This window comes from Lutra lutra, chromosome 5 (assembly GCF_902655055.1).
Source record: "Lutra lutra chromosome 5, mLutLut1.2, whole genome shotgun sequence".
Taxonomy (NCBI): Eukaryota; Metazoa; Chordata; class Mammalia; order Carnivora; family Mustelidae; genus Lutra; species Lutra lutra.
This window is the reverse complement of record NC_062282.1, coordinates 132,517,185-132,538,628: the sequence shown is the minus strand read 5'-3', so window position 1 is coordinate 132,538,628 and position 21,444 is coordinate 132,517,185. Positions and strand designations below refer to the sequence as shown.

At 37.6% G+C, this 21,444-nt stretch overlaps 1 protein-coding gene across 8 annotated transcripts in view; it reads right to left on the bottom strand.

The window, feature by feature from the left end:
- Positions 1 to 21,444, bottom strand: part of FER (FER tyrosine kinase) — a 465,352-nt gene that overhangs the window by 9,525 nt on the left and 434,383 nt on the right. For all 8 annotated transcript variants that reach the window (XM_047729739.1, XM_047729743.1, XM_047729738.1 and 5 more), the window contains one exon: positions 880 to 1,002. In XM_047729739.1, coding sequence (XP_047585695.1) covers positions 880 to 1,002 — 123 coding nt within the window. The remainder of the gene's footprint in view (positions 1 to 879; positions 1,003 to 21,444) is intronic.

Genomic DNA, 21,444 nt, shown 5'->3' with positions numbered 1-21,444 from the left:
AGATAAATCACATACACATGCATATTTTAGTTCTAAGTATTTACTTTTGCTTTTAGATGCTGTGGGCAGATGATTTTTTTTAAATCATCAATACAACCCAGGTTTTTGAAGATGAAGAGAAGATAAGGATTTTACAAACACTAAAAGTGAAATAAAAATGAGTAGGAGCTCTATTCCCTGACAGCCCAAGAAGAATTGTGAATTCAGAGCTGTCTGGTGGTGTGCTGGGCAGCACGGACGTGCCTGTGCGTGTTCACACAGGAAGTAAGATGGCAGTGAGAGGAAAGACAGGGGCTGCGAGTCTTCCTCCTGCACCCGGTTCGATAACCAGCCTCCTGGAGAGGGGCCTCCCGCAAGGGCATTACTGGGTCAGAAGCATTCTCTCTGGTGAGAGCTGTAGACCACACTAGAGCATGCCAGCCAGCCCCCAGCACCGACTGGTTCCTGTTTCTGATCTGGGAGCAGCTTATGGTTTCTTCAGAAATGTTAAGACAATTTTCAAAAACATCTCTCTGAAGTCCAACTACATTTCAATTTAGAATACTATTAGTGGTGTTCATCTGGCATAGAATAAAAAATAGGAGTTGGAGGAACACTACTCTCTTTGGCTTGAAGATAGTGCATGGCACAACCTTGCAGATGTCATGCCAGGCAGGGGGAATGCAAGGAAAGCCTATAGCTCTGTTTTTAAACTCTTGGAGTCTTTAAAAGTTTCTTTTGCTGTGGTTGGTTTTGTCATAGAAGAGCCACACCGTCCATGGGAGGCAAAAGCACAGAAGTGGCATGTCCCCTCCTCCCGCTAGGACATCCAGAGACACAGCATTGGCACCGTCCCTGGGAGCTGGATGCAAACACTGCTACCCCCGTCTGCTACCTCACCTCTTTCCACTTGCTCCCGTGCTTGTTGATTTGTCATTCCAGGGTATGGACAGACCCCCAAGCTGAATGTCTCCCAGAGGAGGATGCCGAAGCTCCACACATCACTCTCAGAACTGTATCTCCCTGGAGGGAAACAAAACCATAACAGGTAAGTGTGTAAGTAGGGGACCATTTCGGGTTAAACATGCCTTTGTCAGTTACATATCAGCATATTTAAATTTACCAGTGGAATGCAATAACTAGCGATCTTATTTCTTCACTAGTTTTACTTTTCAGGACTAGTAATATTACCAATTAAATGAATAGTCATCAGGCTGCTGGTTTAACAAAAGCAATTTTCAAAATGACTTTTCCCCCACCAAAAAAACAAATATTCAGCCAGCATGCAAGCTTACTTTGCCTGTAGTATCTAAATGAGATGGATGGTTTATATTAAAAAAAAGATACAATTTTGTACACATCAATGCCTAGGAGATTAAAGAAGTTGGATTTCTGCAATTTTGTGTTCTGCCTCCATCATTTTCTTTCTGTTAAAATTACAAACAAACTTAAAGCAATAATGGAAGTTTCTTGACTTCAATTTTTTACTTGTCTCTGTTTACAGATATTCCTACATCCTTAAAGGTCTCATTTTTCTCCACTTTTTCATTTATAGAAAATATACTTTTTTCTGCGTATATTTTGAATATGGTAGAATTAACGTAGCTGGCTGATAAGAACAGCTTCTTTAAATTACATGGTGCCATGTTTTGTCCAGCTATCTTGGTGCACCTGTTTTACTGAGCTACATCTGCATGAGCTAAGTTCTTTGGATTTTTTTTTTTTTTTTTTGGTAGTCTTCGAGAGAAGCACAGACATAAAAACACAAGATACTTTCTGGAGATGGATATGAAATCAAGGAGGGAAATGGAAAAATCCTTTCCATCCTCTAAGACGCAAAGAATTTAAAGACTTTCATAACATATTCTACTTTTAATTTTAGAGCATATACCATCATAACTAAACCCCATTTGTAGTGGTGTAAAAACGGTTCTTAAATGATTTCATTTCTATCCCCGTTGTAAAGCTGCCCACCTCAACTCTGCCACTGTAGGATTATAAACACCCCTCGGGTAAAAACATCTTGTTACTTTAAAGTAAGATGGCTTTTTCTCTCTCTTGAACAAAGTAAAATGAGAATGAGAGTGTGCCTGCGCTTTGATAACTGCTGTGACGTCAGAGTCTAGAGTGTAGTTGCTGATTATTCCCTCCAGCTGTGTGAATTAGCTTGCTTCTTCCTAGACCGTAATTACGGAAATTCACTATGCTGTTTGGTGGCGAGATTAGTTTTCTTGTCTGCATATCAACCCTTTTCATGTTTGCCATCCAATAATTTAATACTTTGCATGGAAGTCATTCAATGAATATAAGTTATGATTAATTCTTGAAGAAAGGTATACAGAGCCAAATACTTTGTTTTTGTAAGATGATATCAGGGTAGAGATCAAGAAAAAGGCATGTTGCATATAAACCAAGATCACACTCCAAAAGTGAAAGTTAATAACCTAATTCTATAACCTTGACCTTAAACCTGGTTTTGCTGGATAATTTAAAAAAAATTTTAATTTCTCTGCTTATTTTAATGAGGTATAATTGATACATATTATATCAGTTTCAGGTGTACAGCATAATGATTCAGTATTTGTATGTATTGCGAAATGATCAATACAGTAGGACTAATTGACATCCATCACCATACTTAGTTACAAAAATTATTTTCTTGTGAGGAAAACTTTAAAGATTTACTGTCTTAGCCACTTCAAAATGTGCAATACAGTAGTATTAATTATAGTCACGATGCTGTGTTTTATATTCCCATGATTTATTAATTTCACAACAGGAAATTCGTGCCTTTTGCCCCCCTTCACCCATATTCACGTCTCCTACCTCTGGCAACCACCGATCTGCTCCCTGTATCCATGACCTTGGTTTCTTTCTTTCTTTCTTTCTTTTAATTGAAGATTTTACATGAAAGTGTAATCATATTGTATTTATCTTTCTCTGACTTATTTCCTGTAGCATAATAAGCCCAAGGTTCATCCATGTTGTCACAAATGTCAAGATACTATTTTTTATGGCTGAATAATATTCCATTGTATATGTATACCACACCTACTTTATCTTTTTATCTGTCAGTGGGCACTTGTTTCCATGTCCTAGCTACCGTAAATAATGCTGCAATGAACATGGGGGGTGCACATATCTCTTCAAGTTAGCGTTTTCCTTTTCTTCAAATAAATACCCAGAAGTGGAAATACTAGATCATATGGTAGTTCTATTTTTATTTTTGGGGGGAATCATCATACAGTTTTCCATAGTGGCTGCACTATAAATACTACCAGCAGCGCACAAAGATTCTCTTTTTTCACATCCTAACATGTTATTTTTTGTTTTTTTTTTTTTTGTTATAGTCATTGTAACAGGTGTAAGGTGATCTCATTTCAGTTTTTTTTTTAATACACTGATATTACAGTACCATTGACTATATTCCCTATGCTTCACCTTTCATCTCTTTGACTCATTCTGTAACTGGAAGCCTGTACCTCCTGCTACCTTTCATCCATTTTGCCTATTCCCGCCAAACCATCTCCCCTCTGTTCATCATCAGTTTGTTCTGTGCTTATGGATATTTTCCTGCTTTTGTTTTGTTTTTTAGATAAAATATGTAAGTGAAATTTGTCTATGACTTATTTCACTCTAGACCCATCTGTGTTGTCACAAATGGCAAAATTTCATCCTTTTTCATAGTTGAGTAATGGTTTATTGTATACATACAAACCATACCTCCTTTATTCATCCATCTCTTGATGGACACGTAGGTGCTTCTATATTTTGGCTATTTTAAATAAGGGTGCAATAAACAGGATTGCATATATCTTTCTGAATGAATGTCTTCATTTTCTTCTGATAAAAGAGTAGAGACATTATAGGATCATATTTTTATGTTTTTCTTGAGGAACCTCTAAATTGTTTACTACGACGGCTATACTAATTTACATTCCTACCAACAGTGCAAAGCGCTCCTTTTTCTCCACATTCTTGCCAATACTTGTTATTTATTTTTGATCTGAGTCATTATTAGAGGTGTAAGGTGATATTTCATTGTGGTTTTGATTGCATTTCCTTGATGACCAGTGATATTAAGCATCTTTTCATGTCTGTTGGCCAGCTGTATGTTTTCTTTGGGGAAAAAAAAATGTTCAGGTCCTCTGCCCATTATTTAATATTATTATTTGTGTGTTTTTTTGGTGTTGAGTTGTGTAAGTTCTTTATATATTTTGATATTAACCCCTCATCAGATATCTCATTTGCAAATATCTTCTCCCATTCAGTAGGCTACCTTTTTATTTTGTTGATGGTTTCCTTTGCTGTGCAGAAGCTTTTTATTTTGGTGTAGTCCTAATAGTTCATTTTTGCTTTTGTTTCCTTTGCCTGAGGAGATATATCTAGAGAAATACTGCTAAGGCTTTATCAAAAATACTACTGCCTGTGTTTTCTGGTAAGAGTTTTATGGTTTCAGTCTCACATTTAGGTCTTTATTTTGAGTTTATTTTTGTGTATGGTGTAAGAAAGCAGCCCGGTTTCATTCTTTTGGATACAGTGGTTTAGTTCTCCAAGCACCATTTATTATTATTTAAAAAGATATTTATTTAAGTAATCTCTATACACAAAGTGGGTATCAAACTCATGACCCCTAGATCAAGAGTCACACAGTCTTATGACTGAGCCAGCCAGGAGCTCCATCCCAGCACCATTTATTAAAAGGATTTTTTTCCTCAATGTATATTCTTATCTCTTTTGTCATAGATTAAGTGACCACATAAGCATGAGTTCATTTCTGGATTCTTTTCTGTTCCATTGATCTATGTGTCTATTTTAATGCCAATATCATACTGTTATAACTACTACAGCTTTGTAGTACATCTGGTGACCTGGGATTGTGATACCTCTAGATTTGTGCTTCTTTCTCAATATTGGTTCCATACAAATTTATTTGTTCTAGTTCTTTGAGAAATACTATTGGTATTTTGATAGGGATTGCATTGAATCTGTAGGTTGCTTTTGGTAGTATAGGCATTTTAACAATACTACTTCTTCTAATCCATGAGCATGGTATGTCTTTCCATTTGCTTTTGTCCTCTTCAATTTCTTCCATCAACATTTTACAGTTTCCAGAATACAGGTCTTTCACCTTCTTGATTAAGTTTATTCCTAGGTATTTTATTCTTTTAGTGCAGCTATAATTGGAATTGTTTTCTTAAATTCTCTCTCTGCTAGTTGTTAGTGTATAGAAATGCAACAGATTTCTATATGTTAATTTATATCCTGCAATTTTACTAAATTTATTTATTCTAATGGTTTTCGGTACAGGCTGTTGGGTTTTCTTCTTATAGTAACCTGTCATCTGTAAATAGTGATAGTTTTACTTCTTCCTTACCAACTTGGACACGCTTTTGTCTTTTACTTTGTCTCATTGCTATGGCTATGACTTCTAGTACTATGTTGGATAAAAGTGAAAATGGACATTCTTGTCTTATTCTTTATCTTAGAGGAAAAGCTCTCAGTTTTTCACCATTGAATATGATGTTAGTTGTGGATTTTTCATATAGGGCATTTACTATGTTGAAGTATGTTCCCTCTAAACCCACCTTATTTTTATCACAAATGGATGCTGAATTTGGTCAGATGCATTCTGTGCATCTAACTGAAATGATCATATGATTCTTACCCTTTATTTTGTTAATGTGGTGTATCACTTTGATTGATTTGTGGATACTGAACCATCCTTGCACTTAATAAATCCTATTTGATGGTGGCAGATGATCCTTTTGATGTAATGTTGAATGTGGTTTGCTAATATTTTGTTGAGGGTTTTTGCATCTTTGTTCATCAGGGATATTGGCCTGTAGTTTTCTTTTTTTGTACTGCTTTGGTGTGGTTTTGGTATGAAGGTAAGGCTGGCCTTACAGGATGTGTTTGGAAGCTTTCTCTCCTCTTCTATTTCATGTAGTTTGTGGAGGATAAGTATTAACTCTTCTTTAAATGTTTAGTAAATTCACCCATGAATCCGTCTGGTTCTGGACTTTTGTTTTTTGGGAGTTTTTTGATGACCAATTCAATTTTGTCATTAGCAATTGGTTTGTTCAGATTTTCTATTTGTTCCTGATTTTTATTTTTTATTTATTTATTTTTTTAAAAAAGATTATTTATTTATTTATTTGACAGAGAGAGAGAGAGAGAGATCGCAAGTAGGCAGAGAGGCAGGCAGAGAGAGAGGGGAGGAAGCAGGCTCCCTGTGGAGCAGAGAGCCCGATGCGGGGCTTGATCCTAGGACCCTGGGACCATGACCTGAGCTGAAGGCAGAGGCTTTAACCCACTGAGCCACCCAGGTGCCCCTGTTCCTGATTTTTAGAAGAAGATACGTTTCTAGGAATTTATCCATTTCTTCTAAGTTGTCCAATTCATTGGCATATAATTTTTCATAAGAGTCCTCTTGTAACCTTTTATATTTCTGTGACCTTGGTTGTTACTTTTCTTTCATTTTTGGTTTTCTGTATTTGGGTCCTCTTTTTTTTTTTTTTTTTCTTGAGGAGTTTGGCTAAAGATTTAGCAATTTTGTTGATCTTTTCAAAGAACCAGATCTTGGTTTCACTGATTTTTCTCTATTGCTTTCTTAAGTCTCTATTTCATTTATTTCTACTTTGACCTTTATTATTTCCTTCCTTCTACTAACTCTGGGCTTTGTATGTTCCTCTTTTTCTAGTTCCTTTAGGTGTAAGGTTAGATTGTTACAGATTTTTGTTGGTTTGTTTCTTGAGGAAAACCTGTATTGCTATGAATTTCCCTTTTAGAATTACTTCTGCTGCATCTCAAAGATTTTTGAATCATTGTGTTTTTATTTCCTCTTTCATTTTTTTAAGATTTTATTATTAGAGCAAGCACAAGCAAGGGGAGCAGCAGGCAGAGGGAGAAATGGCTCCCCACTGAGTAAGAAGCCTGATGTAGGACTCTGTCCCAGGACCCTGGGATCATGACCTGAGCTGAAGACAGATATTTAACTGAGCCACCCAGGCATCCCTTTATTTCCTCTTTGATTTCTTCACTGAATCACTGCTTGGTTGGTGGTATGTTGTTCAGCCTCCATCTGTTTGTGCTTTTTCCAGTTTTCTTCCTGTAAGGGATTTCTAGATTGATACTGTTGTGATTAGAAACAATGTATGATATGATAACAGTTGTCTTAAATTTATTGAGCGCTATTTTGTGGCCTAATGTGATCTAATCTGGGGAATGTTTCATGTGCATTTGAAAAGAATGTGTATTCTGTTTTTGAATGGAATCTTCTGTATATATATGTTAAGTCCATCTGATCTGTTGTGTCTTTCAAAGACATTGTTTCCTTATTGATTTTCCGCCTGGATGATCTCTCCATTGATGTGATTGGGGTGTTAAAGTCTATTATTTTATTAGTTTATTATTATCTCCCTTTATGTCTGTTAATATTTGCTTTATGTACTTAAGCACTCCAGTATTGGGTGTATAGATATTTATAACTGTTACATCCTCTTAATCCCTTTATCATTAGTATTGCCCTTTGTCTCTTGCTATAGTCTTTATTTTAAAGTCTGTTTGGTCTTATATGAACATTGCCCTTTGCTTCCATAATTTTCTTCTAATTATGTTGTCTTCTTTTCCACTTAAAGAAGTCCCTTTAACATTTCTTGTAAGAAATGTTTCTTGTAAGACCAGTTTAGTGGTGATGAAGTCCTTTAACTTTTGTTTGTCTGGAAAACTCTTTATTTCTTCTTTAATTCTGAGTAATAACCTTGCCAGGTAGAATATTCTCAGTTGTAGGTTTTTTCCTTTCCTTTCCTTTCCTTTCAAAGGAAAGATATTCAGCACTTTGAATATCATGATGCCATTTTCTTTTGGCCTGCAAAATTTCTGCTGAAAAGTAAGGCAGTAGCTTTATAGGATTTCCCTTGTATATTACAAGCTGCTTTTCTTTTACTGATTTAACAATTTTATCTTTGATCTTTGAAAATTCAATTATATGTGTCATGGTGTGGGTCTCCTTGGGTTTATCTTGTTTGGAACTCTCTTTGCTTCCTGAACCTGGATGTTGATTTCCTTCCCCAGGTTAGCTAAGTTTTCAGCCATTATTTCTTGAAATAGGTTTTCTGTTCCTTTCTCTTTTCCTTCTGGAACCACTATAATATGAGTATTTATTCACTTGATGTTAAGATCAAGGTTATGATCCCATAACGTAACTTCATTTTAAAAATTCTTTTTACTTTTTGCTTTCTTGCTTGAGTGCTTTTTATTACTCTGTTTTCCAGGTTGATGATCTGTTCTTCTTCATCCTCAAATCTAATATTGATTGCCTCTAGTGTACTTCTCATTTTGGTTATTGTATTCTTCAACTCTGATTAGTTCTTTTTTTACATTTTATATCTTTTAGTGAACTTCTCACAAAGTTCATCCATTCTTCTTCAGTGTGGGGGGCATCTTTATGGCATTACTTTGAACAATTTGTCAAGTAGACAGATTATCTCCATTTTATTTAGTTCTTTTTCTGAGGTTTTGTTTTGTTCTTTCATTTACAGCATCCTCCTCTGTCTCATTTTGCTTATATTTCTGTGTTTGTTTCTATGAATGAAGCAAAACTGCTATGTCTCCTAAACTTGAGAAAAAGGTCTTGTGTATGGTCATCCTCTGTGTAGATTATCTGTGTCTGGTAATTTTGGCTGGCTGGCTGGAGCTGTGACTGATATGGGCTGGGGTTCCCATACTGGGCCTCTCTGGTGGGATGGTTGGAACAGAAGTAGGTATGGACCAGAGCAATCCTGGACAGTGTGAGTAGAGGTTGCCCTGGCAGGAGAACTAAAGCTGAAGTCAACATGGGCTAGGGTTGTTCCTGGGGCTCTCCATGCAGAGGTCACCTTGGCAGGAAAGCTGTGGCAAAAGTGGGTACAAGCCAGGGGTCCTTAGGGGTTCAGTGCAGGCAAAGAGCACCTGGTGGGGTGGCTGACATGGAGGGATGCATGGACCTGGCTGTTCTGGGATGCTATACTCAGGATGCATCCTGGCAGGGTGGCTAGAGCCATTGCAAGGTGTGGGCTGGGGGGTGGAGTCCTAGAGCACTCTGCAACAGGAGTGCTCTAGCAAGTTTTCTGGAGCCAAAGTGGTATGGGCCTGGTGTCTTTCAGGGTGAGTTGCACCTGTGTCACCTTGGCGAGAACAGCTAGACATGTAATGAGCACTGATCAGTCATGTCCTGTTGTGTGCTGTGCTGGGTGGGGCTGCCTTGGGTTGGTGTGGGCTAGGGGTTCTGGGTTTATTGAAGAGGTAGGTTGGCTTTCAAGGTACAGGAGAATATAAACCATGACACTTGCTAGCCCCTCTGATTTGGAGAGAGTTCCAGCAGCTCCCCTGCTGTTTGGTAGAGTTCTAGAGCTGGATCTTTTATATTCTAGTTGCTTTCTTAAACCATAGCTTCCCCCCTCATCCAGTACCACAGGGCATCTGGGGCATGTATGTCATTGTTGTTTTGATTTGCATTTTCCTGATGATTAATGATGTTGAGCATCTTTTCATGTACTTATTGGCCATCTGTATGTCTTCTTTGGAAAACTGTCTAGTCAAATTTGTCTATTTCTTAATTGAGTTTTTTTGATATTGAGCTGTATGAATTATTTTGGATATTATTAACCCTTCATCAGATACATGATTTGCAAATACTTTCTCCCATTTAGTAGGTTCCCTTTTCATTTTTTTTTTTAAATATTTTATTTATTTATTTGAGAGAGAGACAGTGAGAGAGAGCATGAGCTAGGAGAAGGTCAGAGAGAGAAGCAGACTCCCCGTGGAGCTGGGAGCCCGATGCGGGACTTGATCCCGGGACTCCAGGATCATGACCTGAGCTGAAGGCAGTCGTCCAACCAACTGAGCCACCCAGGCGTCCCATCCCTTTTCATTTTGTTGATAACTTCCTTTGTTGTGCAGAAAGTTGTTGCTTGATGTAGTCCGACTAGTTTGTTAAAGTAGAAAACTTTTACTTTTGGTGTCAGACCCAAAAAATTATCTCCAAAAAACCAAGTCAAGGAAATTACTGCCTATGTTTACTTCTAGGAATTTGTGGTTTTGAGTCTTCTATTAAAGTCTTGAATCCATTTTGAGTTAATTCTTGTGTACGGTATAAGATGGTGGTCCAGTTTCATTCCTTTGCATGTGACTGTAGTTTTCATAGCAGCATTTATTGAAGAGACTGTCCCTACCCTATTGTATATTCTTGGCTCCTCGGTTGTAAATCAATTGCTAATATACACATTGGTTTATTTCTGGGCTCTCCTGTTTCATTGATCTGTGTACCTATTTTTATGCTAATACCCTACTGTTTGAATTACTCTAGCTTTTTAGTAGAGTTAGAGATCAGGCAGCACAATGCCTCCAACTTTGTTCTTTCTCAGGATTGCCTTGGTTATTCAGTCTTTTGTGGTTCCATACAAATTTTAGAATTGTTTGCTATATTTCTTCCAAAAACACATTCAATCTGTTGAGTGCTTTGGGTAGTATAGGTATTTAACAATATTCTCTTAATCCAGGATCAGGGAATATTTTTCCATGTATCTGTATTGTCATCATTTCCTTTGATTAATTTCTTTCAGTGTCTGAGTACAAGTCTTTCACCTCTAAGTTAAATTTATTCATAGGTATTTTATTATTTTGATACAGTTGTAAATGGGACTGTTTTCTTAATTTCTCTTTTTGATAGTTCATTTCAATGTATAGAAATGCAACAGATTTTTGTATACTGCAAATTTACTGAATTCATTAATTGTTCTAACAGTTTATTGGTAGTCTTTAGTGTGTCTATATATAATAATGTCATCTGCAAAGAGTGATAATTTTACTTCTTCTTTTCCACTTGGCATGCTTTTTATTTTATCCTTATCTAATTGCTCTAGCTATGACTTCCAATACTATGTTGAATAAAAGTGGTTAAAGTGGGAATCCTTGTCTTATTCTTTATCTAACTGTTGAGTATGATGATAGCTGTGGGCTTGTGTCATATATGGCCTGTATGATGCTCAGTTATGTTCTGTCTATACTCAGTTTGTTGAGATTTTATCATAAATGGATATTGAATTTTGTTAAATGCCTTTTCTGCATCTATGGAGATGATAATTTTGATATTTCCTTTTGCTAATGTGACATATCTCATGGATTGACTTGTGGAGGTTAAAACATTCTTGAACCCCTGGAATAAATCCCACTTGAATATGGTGTAAAACCTCTTAATGTATTGTTAAATTTAGTTTGGTAAAATTTTGTTAAGGAATTTTGCATCTATGTTCATAATGGATATTGGCCTGTAATTTTCATTTCTGGTGGTTTCCTTGTCTGGTTTTGATATCAGGGTGATGCTGGCCTTGTGAAATGACTTTGGAAGTATTTCCTCCTCTTCTATTTTTTTGGAAGAATTTTAAATAAAGAAGAATTAATGCCCATCTTTCTCCATGTTTGGTAGAATTCACCAGTGAAATCATGTGGTCCTGGACTTTTGTTTGTTGGTTTTTGTCTACTAGTAAGGAAACTGAAAAAGTAATCAGTTTGTTCGGGTTTTCTATTTCTTCATAATTCAGTCTTGGTGAGTTGTATATTTTTAGGACTTTATCTATTCTACTATGTCCATGTGTTGTGGCATACTGTTGTTCATAGTAGTCTTTTATGACCCTTTGTATTTCTGTGGTACTGGTGTAATATCTCCTCTTTCATTTCTCATTTTGAGTCCTCTCTTTTTTCTTGATAAGACTAGCTAAAGATTTGCCAATTTTATTTTTTTCAGAGAACCATCTCTTTGTCCATCATCCTTTTTAAATTGTCTTTTTAGTCTCTCTTTCATGTATTTATGTTCTGTGCTTTGTTATTTCCTTCCTTCTCTAACTTTGGACTTCATGTCTTCTTCCTTTTCTAGTTACTTGATGAAAAATGTTTGCATTTTTCTCTTTATTTATTTGGTGCTATGAACTTCCCTCCTTCCTTTTGCTTCATCTCATGAATTTTGGCATATTGTATTTCCATTTTGATTTGTCTCAAGGTTTTTTTTTTTTTAAGGTTTTATTTACTTATTCTAGAGAGAGAGAGAACACACATGAGCAGAGGGAGAAGCAAAGAATCCTAAGCAGACTAGATGCTAAGTGAGGAGACCTGTGGGAGGCCTGATCTTATGACCCTGAGATCATGACCTGAGCTGAAATGCAGAGTGGGACACTTAACTTACTGAGAGGCCCTTCTGGTGCCTCTCAAGGTATTTTTTTTGATTGCTCTTTTGATTTCTTCTTTAATGCACTGGTTTTTCAGTAGAATGTTGTTTAATATCCCAGTAATTGTGAAATTTCATACCATTGTGGTCAGAAAAGATGCTTGATATGATTTCAATTTTATTAAATTTATTAAGACACGTTTTGTGGCCTAAGATATGATCTGTGCTGGAGAATGTTCATGTACACTTGAGAAGGATGTGTATTTTGGTGCTTTTGGATGAGATGTTCTGTATATATCTATGCAGTCCACCTAGTCCCATGTGTCATTTAAGGTCCATATTTCCTTATTTATTTTTCTGTCTGGATGATCTATCCATAGATAAATGGTATATTAAACTCTTCTACATTGTTGCTATTTATTTCTCCCTTTAGGTATGTTAATATTTGCTTTAAAAATTTTTTATTAATATAAAATGTATAATTACAGGGGTTAGGGTTTGATTCATCAGTCTTAGACAATTCACAGTGCTCACCGTAACACATACCTCCCCAATGTCCATCACGCAGCCACCCCATCTTCCCCTCCCCCAGCAACCCTCAGTTTGTTTCCTGAGATTGAGTCTCTCGTGGTTTGTCTCCCTCTCTGGTTTCATCTTGTTTCATTTTTCCCTCCCTACCCCTATGATCCTTTGTCTTGTTTCTCAAATTTCTCATATCAGTGAAATTATATGATAATTGTCTTTCTCTGCCTGACTTATTTCGATTAGCATAATGACCTCTAGTTCCATCCACATCATTGCACATGGAAAGATTTCGGTTTTTTGGTTTTTTTGGATGGCTGCATAGTATTCCACTTTGTATATATACCACCTCTTCTTTATCCATTTGTCTCTTGATGGACATTGAGGCTCTTTCCATAGTTTGCATATTGTGGACACTGATTCTATAAACATTTGGGTGCACATGCCCCTTCGGATCACTACATTTGTATCTTTAGGGTAAATACACAGTAGTGTGATTGCTGGGTCATAGGGTAGCTCTACTTTCAACTTCTTGAGGAACCTCCGTACTGTATTGCAGAGTGGCCGCACCTGCTTGCATTCCCATCAAGAGTGTAGTAGGGTTCCCCTTTCTCCGCATCCTTGCCAACATCCATCACTTCCTGACTGGCTATTTTTAGCCATTCTGACTGGTGTGAGGTGATATCTCACTGTGGTTTTGATTTGTATTTCCCTGATGCCAAGTGATGTTGAGTACTTTTTCATGTGTCTCTTGACCATTAAGATGTCTTCTTTGCAGAAATGTCTGTTCATGTCTTCTGCCCATTTCTTGATTGGATTATTTGTTCCTTGGGTGTTGAGTTTGGTAAGTACTTTATAGATTTTGGATTCTAGCCCTTTATCGGATATGTCATTTGCAAATATCTTCTCCCATTCTGTCGGGTATCTTTTGGTTTTGTTGACTGCTCTCTTTGCTGTGCAGAAGCTTTTGATCTTGTTTAAGTCCCAATAGTTCATTTTTGCCCTGGTTTCCCTTGTCTTTGGGAATGTTTCTAGGAAGAAGTTGCTGCAGCTGAGTTCAAAGAGGTTGCTGCCTGGGTTTTCTTCAAAGATTTTGATGGATTCCTATCTCACATTGAGGTTTTTCATCTGTTTTGAATCTATTTTTGTGTGTGATATAAAGAAATGGTCGAGTTTCATTCTCCTGCATGTGGCTGTCCAATTTTGCCAACACCATTTGTTGAAGAGACTGTCTTTTTTCCATTGGACATTCTTTCCTGCTTTGTTAAGATTAGTTGACTATAGAGTTGAGGGTCCATTTCTGGGCTCTCTATTCTGTTCCATTGATCTATGTATGTCTGTTGCTGGTACCATACTGTCTTGATGATTGCAGCTTTGTAGTAGAGCTTGAAGTCTGGAATTGTGATGCTACCAGCTTTGCTTTTCTTTATCAACATTTCTCTGGCTATTCTGGGTCTTTTCTGATTCCGTATAAATTCTAGGATTATTTGTTCCATTTCTTTGAAAAAAGTTGATGGTATTTTGATAGGGATTGCATTAAATTTGTAGATTGCTCTAGCTAGCATAGACATGTTCACAATATTTTTCTTCCAAACCATGAGCACAGAATGTTTTTCCATTTCTTCCTCAGTTTCTTTCATGAGTATAGTTTTCTGAGTACAGGTTCTTTTCCTCTTTGGCTAGATTTATTCCTAGGTATCTTATGGTTTTGGGTACAATTGAAAATGGGATGAACTCCTTAATTTTTCTTCCTTCTGTCTTGTTGTTGGTGTATAGAAATGCAGCTGACTTCTGTGCATTGATTTTATATCCTGACACTTTATACTGCATTCCTGTATGAGTTCTAGCAGTTTTGGGGTGGAGTCTTTTGGGTTTTCCATATAAAGTATCATGTCATTTGTGAAGAATGGGATTTTGACTTCTTCTTTGCTGATTTGGATGCCTTTCATTTCTTTTTGTTGTCTGATTGCTAAGACTAGGACTTCTAGTACTACGCTAAATAGCAGTGGTGATAATGGATATCCTTGCCATGTTCCTGATCTTAGGGGAAAAGCTCTCAGTTTTTCCCCATGGAGAATGATATTCACTGTGGGTTTTTCATAGATGGCTTTGATGATATTGAGGTATGTACCTCTATCTCTACACTGTGAAGAGTTTTGATCAAGAAAGGATGCTGTACTTTGTCAAATGCTTTTTTCTCCATCTATTGAGAGTATCATATGGTGGTTGTTCTTTCTTTTATTAATGTATTGTATCACATTGATTGATTTGTGGATGTTGAACCAAACTTGCAGTCCAGGAATAAATCCCACTTGGTTGTGGTAAATAATCCCTTTAATGTACTGTTGGATCCTACTGACTAGTATTTTGGTAAGAATTTTTGCATCTGTGTTCATCAAGGATATTGGTCTGTAATTCTCCTTTTTTGACAGGGTCTTTGTCTGGTTTTGGGATCAAGGTATTGCTGTCCTCATAAAATGAGTTTGGAAGTTTTCCTTCCATTTCTATTTTTTGGAACAGTTTCAGGAGAATAAGTATTAATTCTTCTTTAAAGGTTTGGTAGAATTCCCTTGAGAAGCCACTTGGCCCCAGGGTCTTGTTTCTTGGGACATTTTTGATGACTGCTTCAATCTCCTTACTGGTTATGGGTCTGTTCAGTTTTTTATTTCTTCCTGGTTCAGTTTTGGTAGTTTAATGTCTCTAGAAATGCATCCATTTCTTCCAGATTGTTAAAATACTGGTGTATAATTGCTCATAATATGTTCTTATAATTGTTTGTATTTCTTTGGTGTTGGTTGTGATCTCTCCTCTTTCATTCATGATTTTACTAATTTGGGTCATTTCTCTTTTCTTCTTGAGAAGTCTGGGCAAGGGTTTATCAGTCCTTTTAATTCTTTTAGAGAATCAGCTCCTAGTTCTGTTAATCTGTTTTATTTTTCTTCTCTTGCTGGGTCTAGCCTTTCTTTGCTGTTATTTCTTCAGCTCCTTTAGGTGTAGGGTTAGGTTGTATACTTGAGACCTTTTTTATTTCTTGAGAAAGTCTTGTGTTGCTATGTATTTTCCCATCAGGACTGCCTTTGCTGTGTCACAAAGATATTGAACAGTTGTGTTTTCATTTTCATTTGCTTCCATGGATTTTTTTCAATTCTTCTTTAATTTCCTGGTTGACTCATTCATTGTTTAGTAGGATGCTCTTTAGCCTCCATGAATTTGAGTTCTTTCCAACTTTCCTCTGTGACTGAATTCTAGTTTCAGAGCATTGTAGTCTGAAAATATGCAGGGAATGATCCCAATCTTTTGCTACCAGTTGAGACCTGATTTGTGATTCAGGATGTGATCTATTCTGGAGATGTTCCAGGTGCACTAGAGAACAATGTGTATTCTGTTGTTTTAGGATGGAATGTTCTGAATATATCTGTGATGTCCATCTGATCCAGTGTGTCATTTAAAGCCTTTATTTCCTTGTTAATCTTTTGCTTAGATGATCTGTCCATTTCAGGAAGTGGAATGTTCAAGTCCCCTACTATTATTGTATTATTGTTGATGTGTTTCTTTGATTTTGTTATTAATTGGTTTATATAATTGGCTGCTCCCATGCTAGGGGCCTAGATATTTAAAATTGTTAGATCTTCTTATTGGACAGACCCTTTAAGTATGATAAGGTAGTATGATAAGGTGTCCTTCCTCATCATTTTAAATAATCTTTGGCCTAATCGAATTTATCTGATATAAGGATTGTCACCCCAGCTTTCTTTTGATGTCCATTAGCATGGTAAATTGTTTTTCATACCCTCAATTTAAATCTGGAGGTGTCTTTGAATCAAAATGAGTTTCCTGCAGACAGGATATCGATGGGTCTTGTTTTTTTATCCATTCTGATACCCTGTGTCTTTTGATTGGGGTATTTAGCCTATTTACATTCGGGGTAACTATTGAAAGATGAATTTAGTGCCACTGTATTGTCTGTAAGGTGACTGTTACAGTATATTGTCTCTGTTACTTTCTGATCTGTTACTGTTAGGCTCTCTCTTTGCTTAGAGGACCCATTTCAATATTTTCTGTAGGGCTGGTTTGGTGTTTGCAAATTCTTTTAATTTTTGTTTGTCCTGGAAGCTTTTTATCCCTCCTTCTATTTTCAATGACAGCCTAGCTGGATATAGTATTCTTAGCTTCATATTTTTCTCATTTAGTGCTCTGAATATATCATGCCAGTCCTTTCTGTCCTGCCAGGTCTCTGTGGATAGGTCTGCTGCCAATCTAATATGTTTACCATTGTTGGTTATAGACATCTTGTCCCGAGTTGCTTTTAGGATTTTGTTTGTTTCTGAGCTTGTAAGTTTTATTATTAGATGATGGGGTGTTGACCTATTTTTATTGATTTTGGTGGGTGGTTCTCTGTTCCTCCTGGATTTTGATGCTGTTTTCTTCCCCTAATTAGGGAAGTTCTCTGCTCTAATTTGCTCCAATATACCTTCTGCCCCTCTCTTTCTTCCTCATCTGGGATCCCAATTATTCTAATATTGTTTGGTATTCTGATATCACTCATCTCTCGAATTCTCCCCTCGTGATCAGCTTCTTTATTCTCTATCATTTCATCTTCCATATCACTAATTCTCTCTTCTGCCTCCTTTATCCAAGCGGCAAGAGTCTCCATCTTTTATTGCACCACATTAATAGCTTTTTTAAATTTCAACTTGGTTAGATTTTAGTGATTTCTCCAGAAAGGGATTATCTAGTATCTTCAATGCTTTTCTCAAGCCCAGCTAAATCTTTATAACTGTCATTCTGAACTCTAGTTTTGATATCTTACTAATGTCCGTATTGATTAGGTCCCTGGTAGTTGGTACTGCCTCTTGTTCCTTTTTTGAGGTGAGTTTTTCAGTTTTGTCATTCTGTCCAGAGAAGAACAGATGAGTGAGAGGACAAAATGCTAAAAGGCTAACAAAGACTCCAGGAACATATACACTTCCAGAAAGTGGTCGCTTTTCTGTTCCTAGAATTGGTGCTATTCTCTTTGATCTCCTTTTGAGCTTGTAGGTGTTCAGAATGGATTGATAACTATCTAGCTGAATGCCTGGGACTAGACAAAATTTAGGTCCCCTACTCCTCTGCCATCTTGCTCTTTGCCCCTCACCCTTTCTTTTTGGCTTAGAGAAGTTAATTTCTCATTTTTTTCTATAGCTGGTTTAGTGTTGATGAACTCCCTTAACTTTTGCTTATCTGGAGAACTCTTTGTATCTCCTTCAGCCCTAAGTGTTAGCTACCAAGTAGAGTATTCTTGTTTGCAAGTGTTCTACTTTCAACCTTTGAATATATTGTGCTACTCTTCTGGCCTGCAATGTTTCTGCTAAAAAATTTGGTGAGTCTTATGGGGGCTCCTTTGTATGTGACAATTTGCTTTTCTCTTGCTGCTTTTAAGATTCTTATCTTTAAACTTTAACATTTTAATTGTAATGTGTCTTGGTGTGAGTCTCTTCGCGTTCATTTTATTTGGAACTCAATGGGCCTCCTAGATCTGGATGTGTTTCTTTCCCTAAATTAGGGAAGTTTTAAACCATTATTTCTTTACATAAGTTTTCTGTCCCTTACTCTCCCCTCTTCTTCTGCTGGGACTTCTATAATGCAAATGTTAGTCTGCTTCATGGTGTTCTGTAAGTCCCTTGAGTTACCTTCACTTCTTAAAATTCTTTTTGCTGCTCTGATGGGGCGAGTTCCTGCCTCATGTTTGAGTTAACTGATCCTTGCTTTTTCATCTAGTTTGCTGGTAAACCCCTCTAGTGTTTTTTTTTTAGCTCAATTATTTTGGGTTTGTTTTTTTGTTTTTGTTTTTTCAGCTCTGTGACTTCAATTTGGTTTTTTGTTATATTTTCTATCTCTTCATTGAAGGTGTCATCATGTTCATTCTTCTTCTGAGTTTGGTAAGCATCTTTGATTACTTTGAAATCTTTATCAGATGAATCATTTTTATCAGATGAATCATTTATATCAGATGAATCATTTATCTCTCCTTCACTAAAATTTTATTTTCCTGAGGGTTTCTTTTGTTCTTTCACTTGGCATATTTCAGTGTTTTCTCATTTTTCTTGACTCTTGGGTTTTATGCATTTGAGGAACAGCCACCTCTCCCAGTCTTGAAGAAGTACCCTCATGTACTACATGAATGTCATCATTCAGCCTTGCTGTAGCTCTTTATTGTCTTTCAAACCTGTGTGATTGCCCACACAGGTTTTTATTTTATTTTTAATAGCTCACAGTAGTTGAGGGTGCTCCTAGACCTCTCATGTCCCAAAGAATATCAGCACTGAAATTGAGTCTGATTTGCAGCCAGACCCTAAACTACTGGCTGTGGTCCCACAGTCCTGTGGGACTACATGTGTAAGCCCCACTGACACTAGAGCCAGCTGATCTGGAGTTATCCACTGGGCAGCAGTTGTAAAAACTGGGGCTTTAGCTGAGTGCATAAGCTCCTTTCTGGGAGATACCAGGGGGGTGTAGTGGGGCAAAGGGAGAGTGCAAAGATGGTGTCTACCAGTCTCCATTACTTCAGCCTCTAGATGTGTGCCAAACCTGATGACTTCCCCACAGTCTGAAGCTCCCAACAGGCAAATAGTCTTCTTTCATAGTTGGCTGTTGGTGCAGTGCCTTGGGGGAATGCTGGCTTGCCAAGAACTCTGATTGTTACAGTCATCTGGGACTCAGGAATGCAAGTGTCTCTTGGTCACTAGAGCCAGATCAAGGGGCATTCTCTGGATGGCAGCCCCTAAAACTGGGACGCTAGTTGGGTGTAAGAGCTCTCTTCTGAGAGATACTGGTGTTCTGGAATATACTGGTGCTATGGAATACGTCAAGAGTATGAGGATTACGCCTGCCTTCTAATGTCTCTGGAAAGGATTATAGTCAGGTCTTAGATGTGTGTTCAGTTAGACGCCTCCACCTCTGGCTATAGCTATGATGATAAGCCAATAGGCCTCTTTCACAGAAAGACAGAGCTCTTGGGCCTATTGTCTCTTACTGTGTCCTAAGGGTGGTAGCTGTTTAAGAACTCTGTCACTGTTGATTACAATCCTGTGGAATCTGTGAAAATAAGCCCTGCTGACCACCAGAGTCAGGTGATAGAGAGATGTTCCCAGGTAGCATCTGCTAAAACCTGAGTACCAGACAAGGATATAAGCTCCTTTCTGGGAGATTCTGGCAAGGGAAGTAGAGGGAGAGTACAGAGATGGTGTCCACTGGCCTTTGTTCCTGGACAGAACTTCCACAGGCCTGTAGGTGGATGCCATACCAGATGTCTGTCCATGGGCCACAGCTCCTGGACAAGTGAGTAAAGACTGTGGATATGTTGCTTTCTGTCAGGGCACTGGGGTGGTAGCCTGCCAAGAACTCTCTCTCTGTTACACTCATATGGTACACAGGAATGCAAACCCCCTGGCCTCCAGAGCCTGACGATCAAGGGGTCTTCCCTGTGTGGCAACTGCAAAAACCAGGCTACTAGATATGTGTAAAAACTCCCCTCTGAGAGATAATGGTGTTCTGGGGTGCAGGAGGAGAATGTGCAAATGGCATCTGCCAGCTTTCATCCCTGAAGGTATCTCCAGCAGACCCATAGATGTGTATTAATAAAACACCTCTCAAGCTGATGCTTTAAGACTATTAGATGAGCTTCTTTCACATAGCCTGTCCATTGGCTGCTTCTGCTCTGGGTCCTAGGGCAGGTGATTCCAAGCATGGGGCCTTTTAAGAATTGTTTTTACATTTCCTGTAGCCTTGTGAGTACTGATGTGAGCCTTGTTGGTTTTCAAAGGTCAAATTTTGAGAGCTCACCTTTCAGATGCAGTTCTTAAATGCTGGGATCCCTGAAGTGGGGGGCTTAAACCCTTTGGTCTTCAGGGAGAAGCTCTGGGTTTTTAGTTCCCTCCTGATGATGGTTCTTGGTGCTGAGGGTGCAGTTTATGGTGAGACTGTGTCTTAGCCTCTCTTACCTGCTGTGATACAGGTTTTTTCTTTTGTTTGCCTATTATGTAGCTCTTGCTTAGCTAGTTTTTAGGGGATTTTTTGTTTGAGAAAATTGTTCCACAGACTTATGTCTGTGAGAGGAGATGTGAGTTTGGGATCTTCCTACATCATCATGTTGAACCAGAAACTTGTTGGATAATTTTAATGGGCTAAGAGCAATTTACAATTGTACAGAATTTTGCTACTTCTCCATCTCATTTGGTCCTCACAATACCCTTATATGTAAAAGGCACTATCTATCTTTTCATCTTGCAAATTAGAAAACACAGGTGTAGAGAAGCAGATGACTTGCCAAGGTCTGCAACTAATGAGATAACTGGTGGGAAATGTTGCCCTGATGATTGATTCAGGACTCTTTTCACTATAAATCCTGCCTCCTCCTCATTTCAGAGTACTTAGTCATATCAGGCTAATTAGAGGAAGGTTCAGCCCCAAATTCTTAGGTAACAAATGAAAAAATGTCTTTTTAAGATTATTTCTTAGTTGAAGATGAATATCCTATTTGCTCTTTACAAGCACATTCCTTTGGCAATAGCCATACTGAGCATGGTAGCAATATATGCTGAAAAGATTATTAAGTATGCTGCCATTTTGTGTTCAAAGAGTAGGGGAGGAAATTTATATGCAATGATGTGTCGTGTGGCTAGAGATAGGAGAAAGGCTTACATGTCATTGTAGGCTCTTTACTATTGCTTGACTGAAAAAAAGAAGTGTCATTTTTTAGAAAA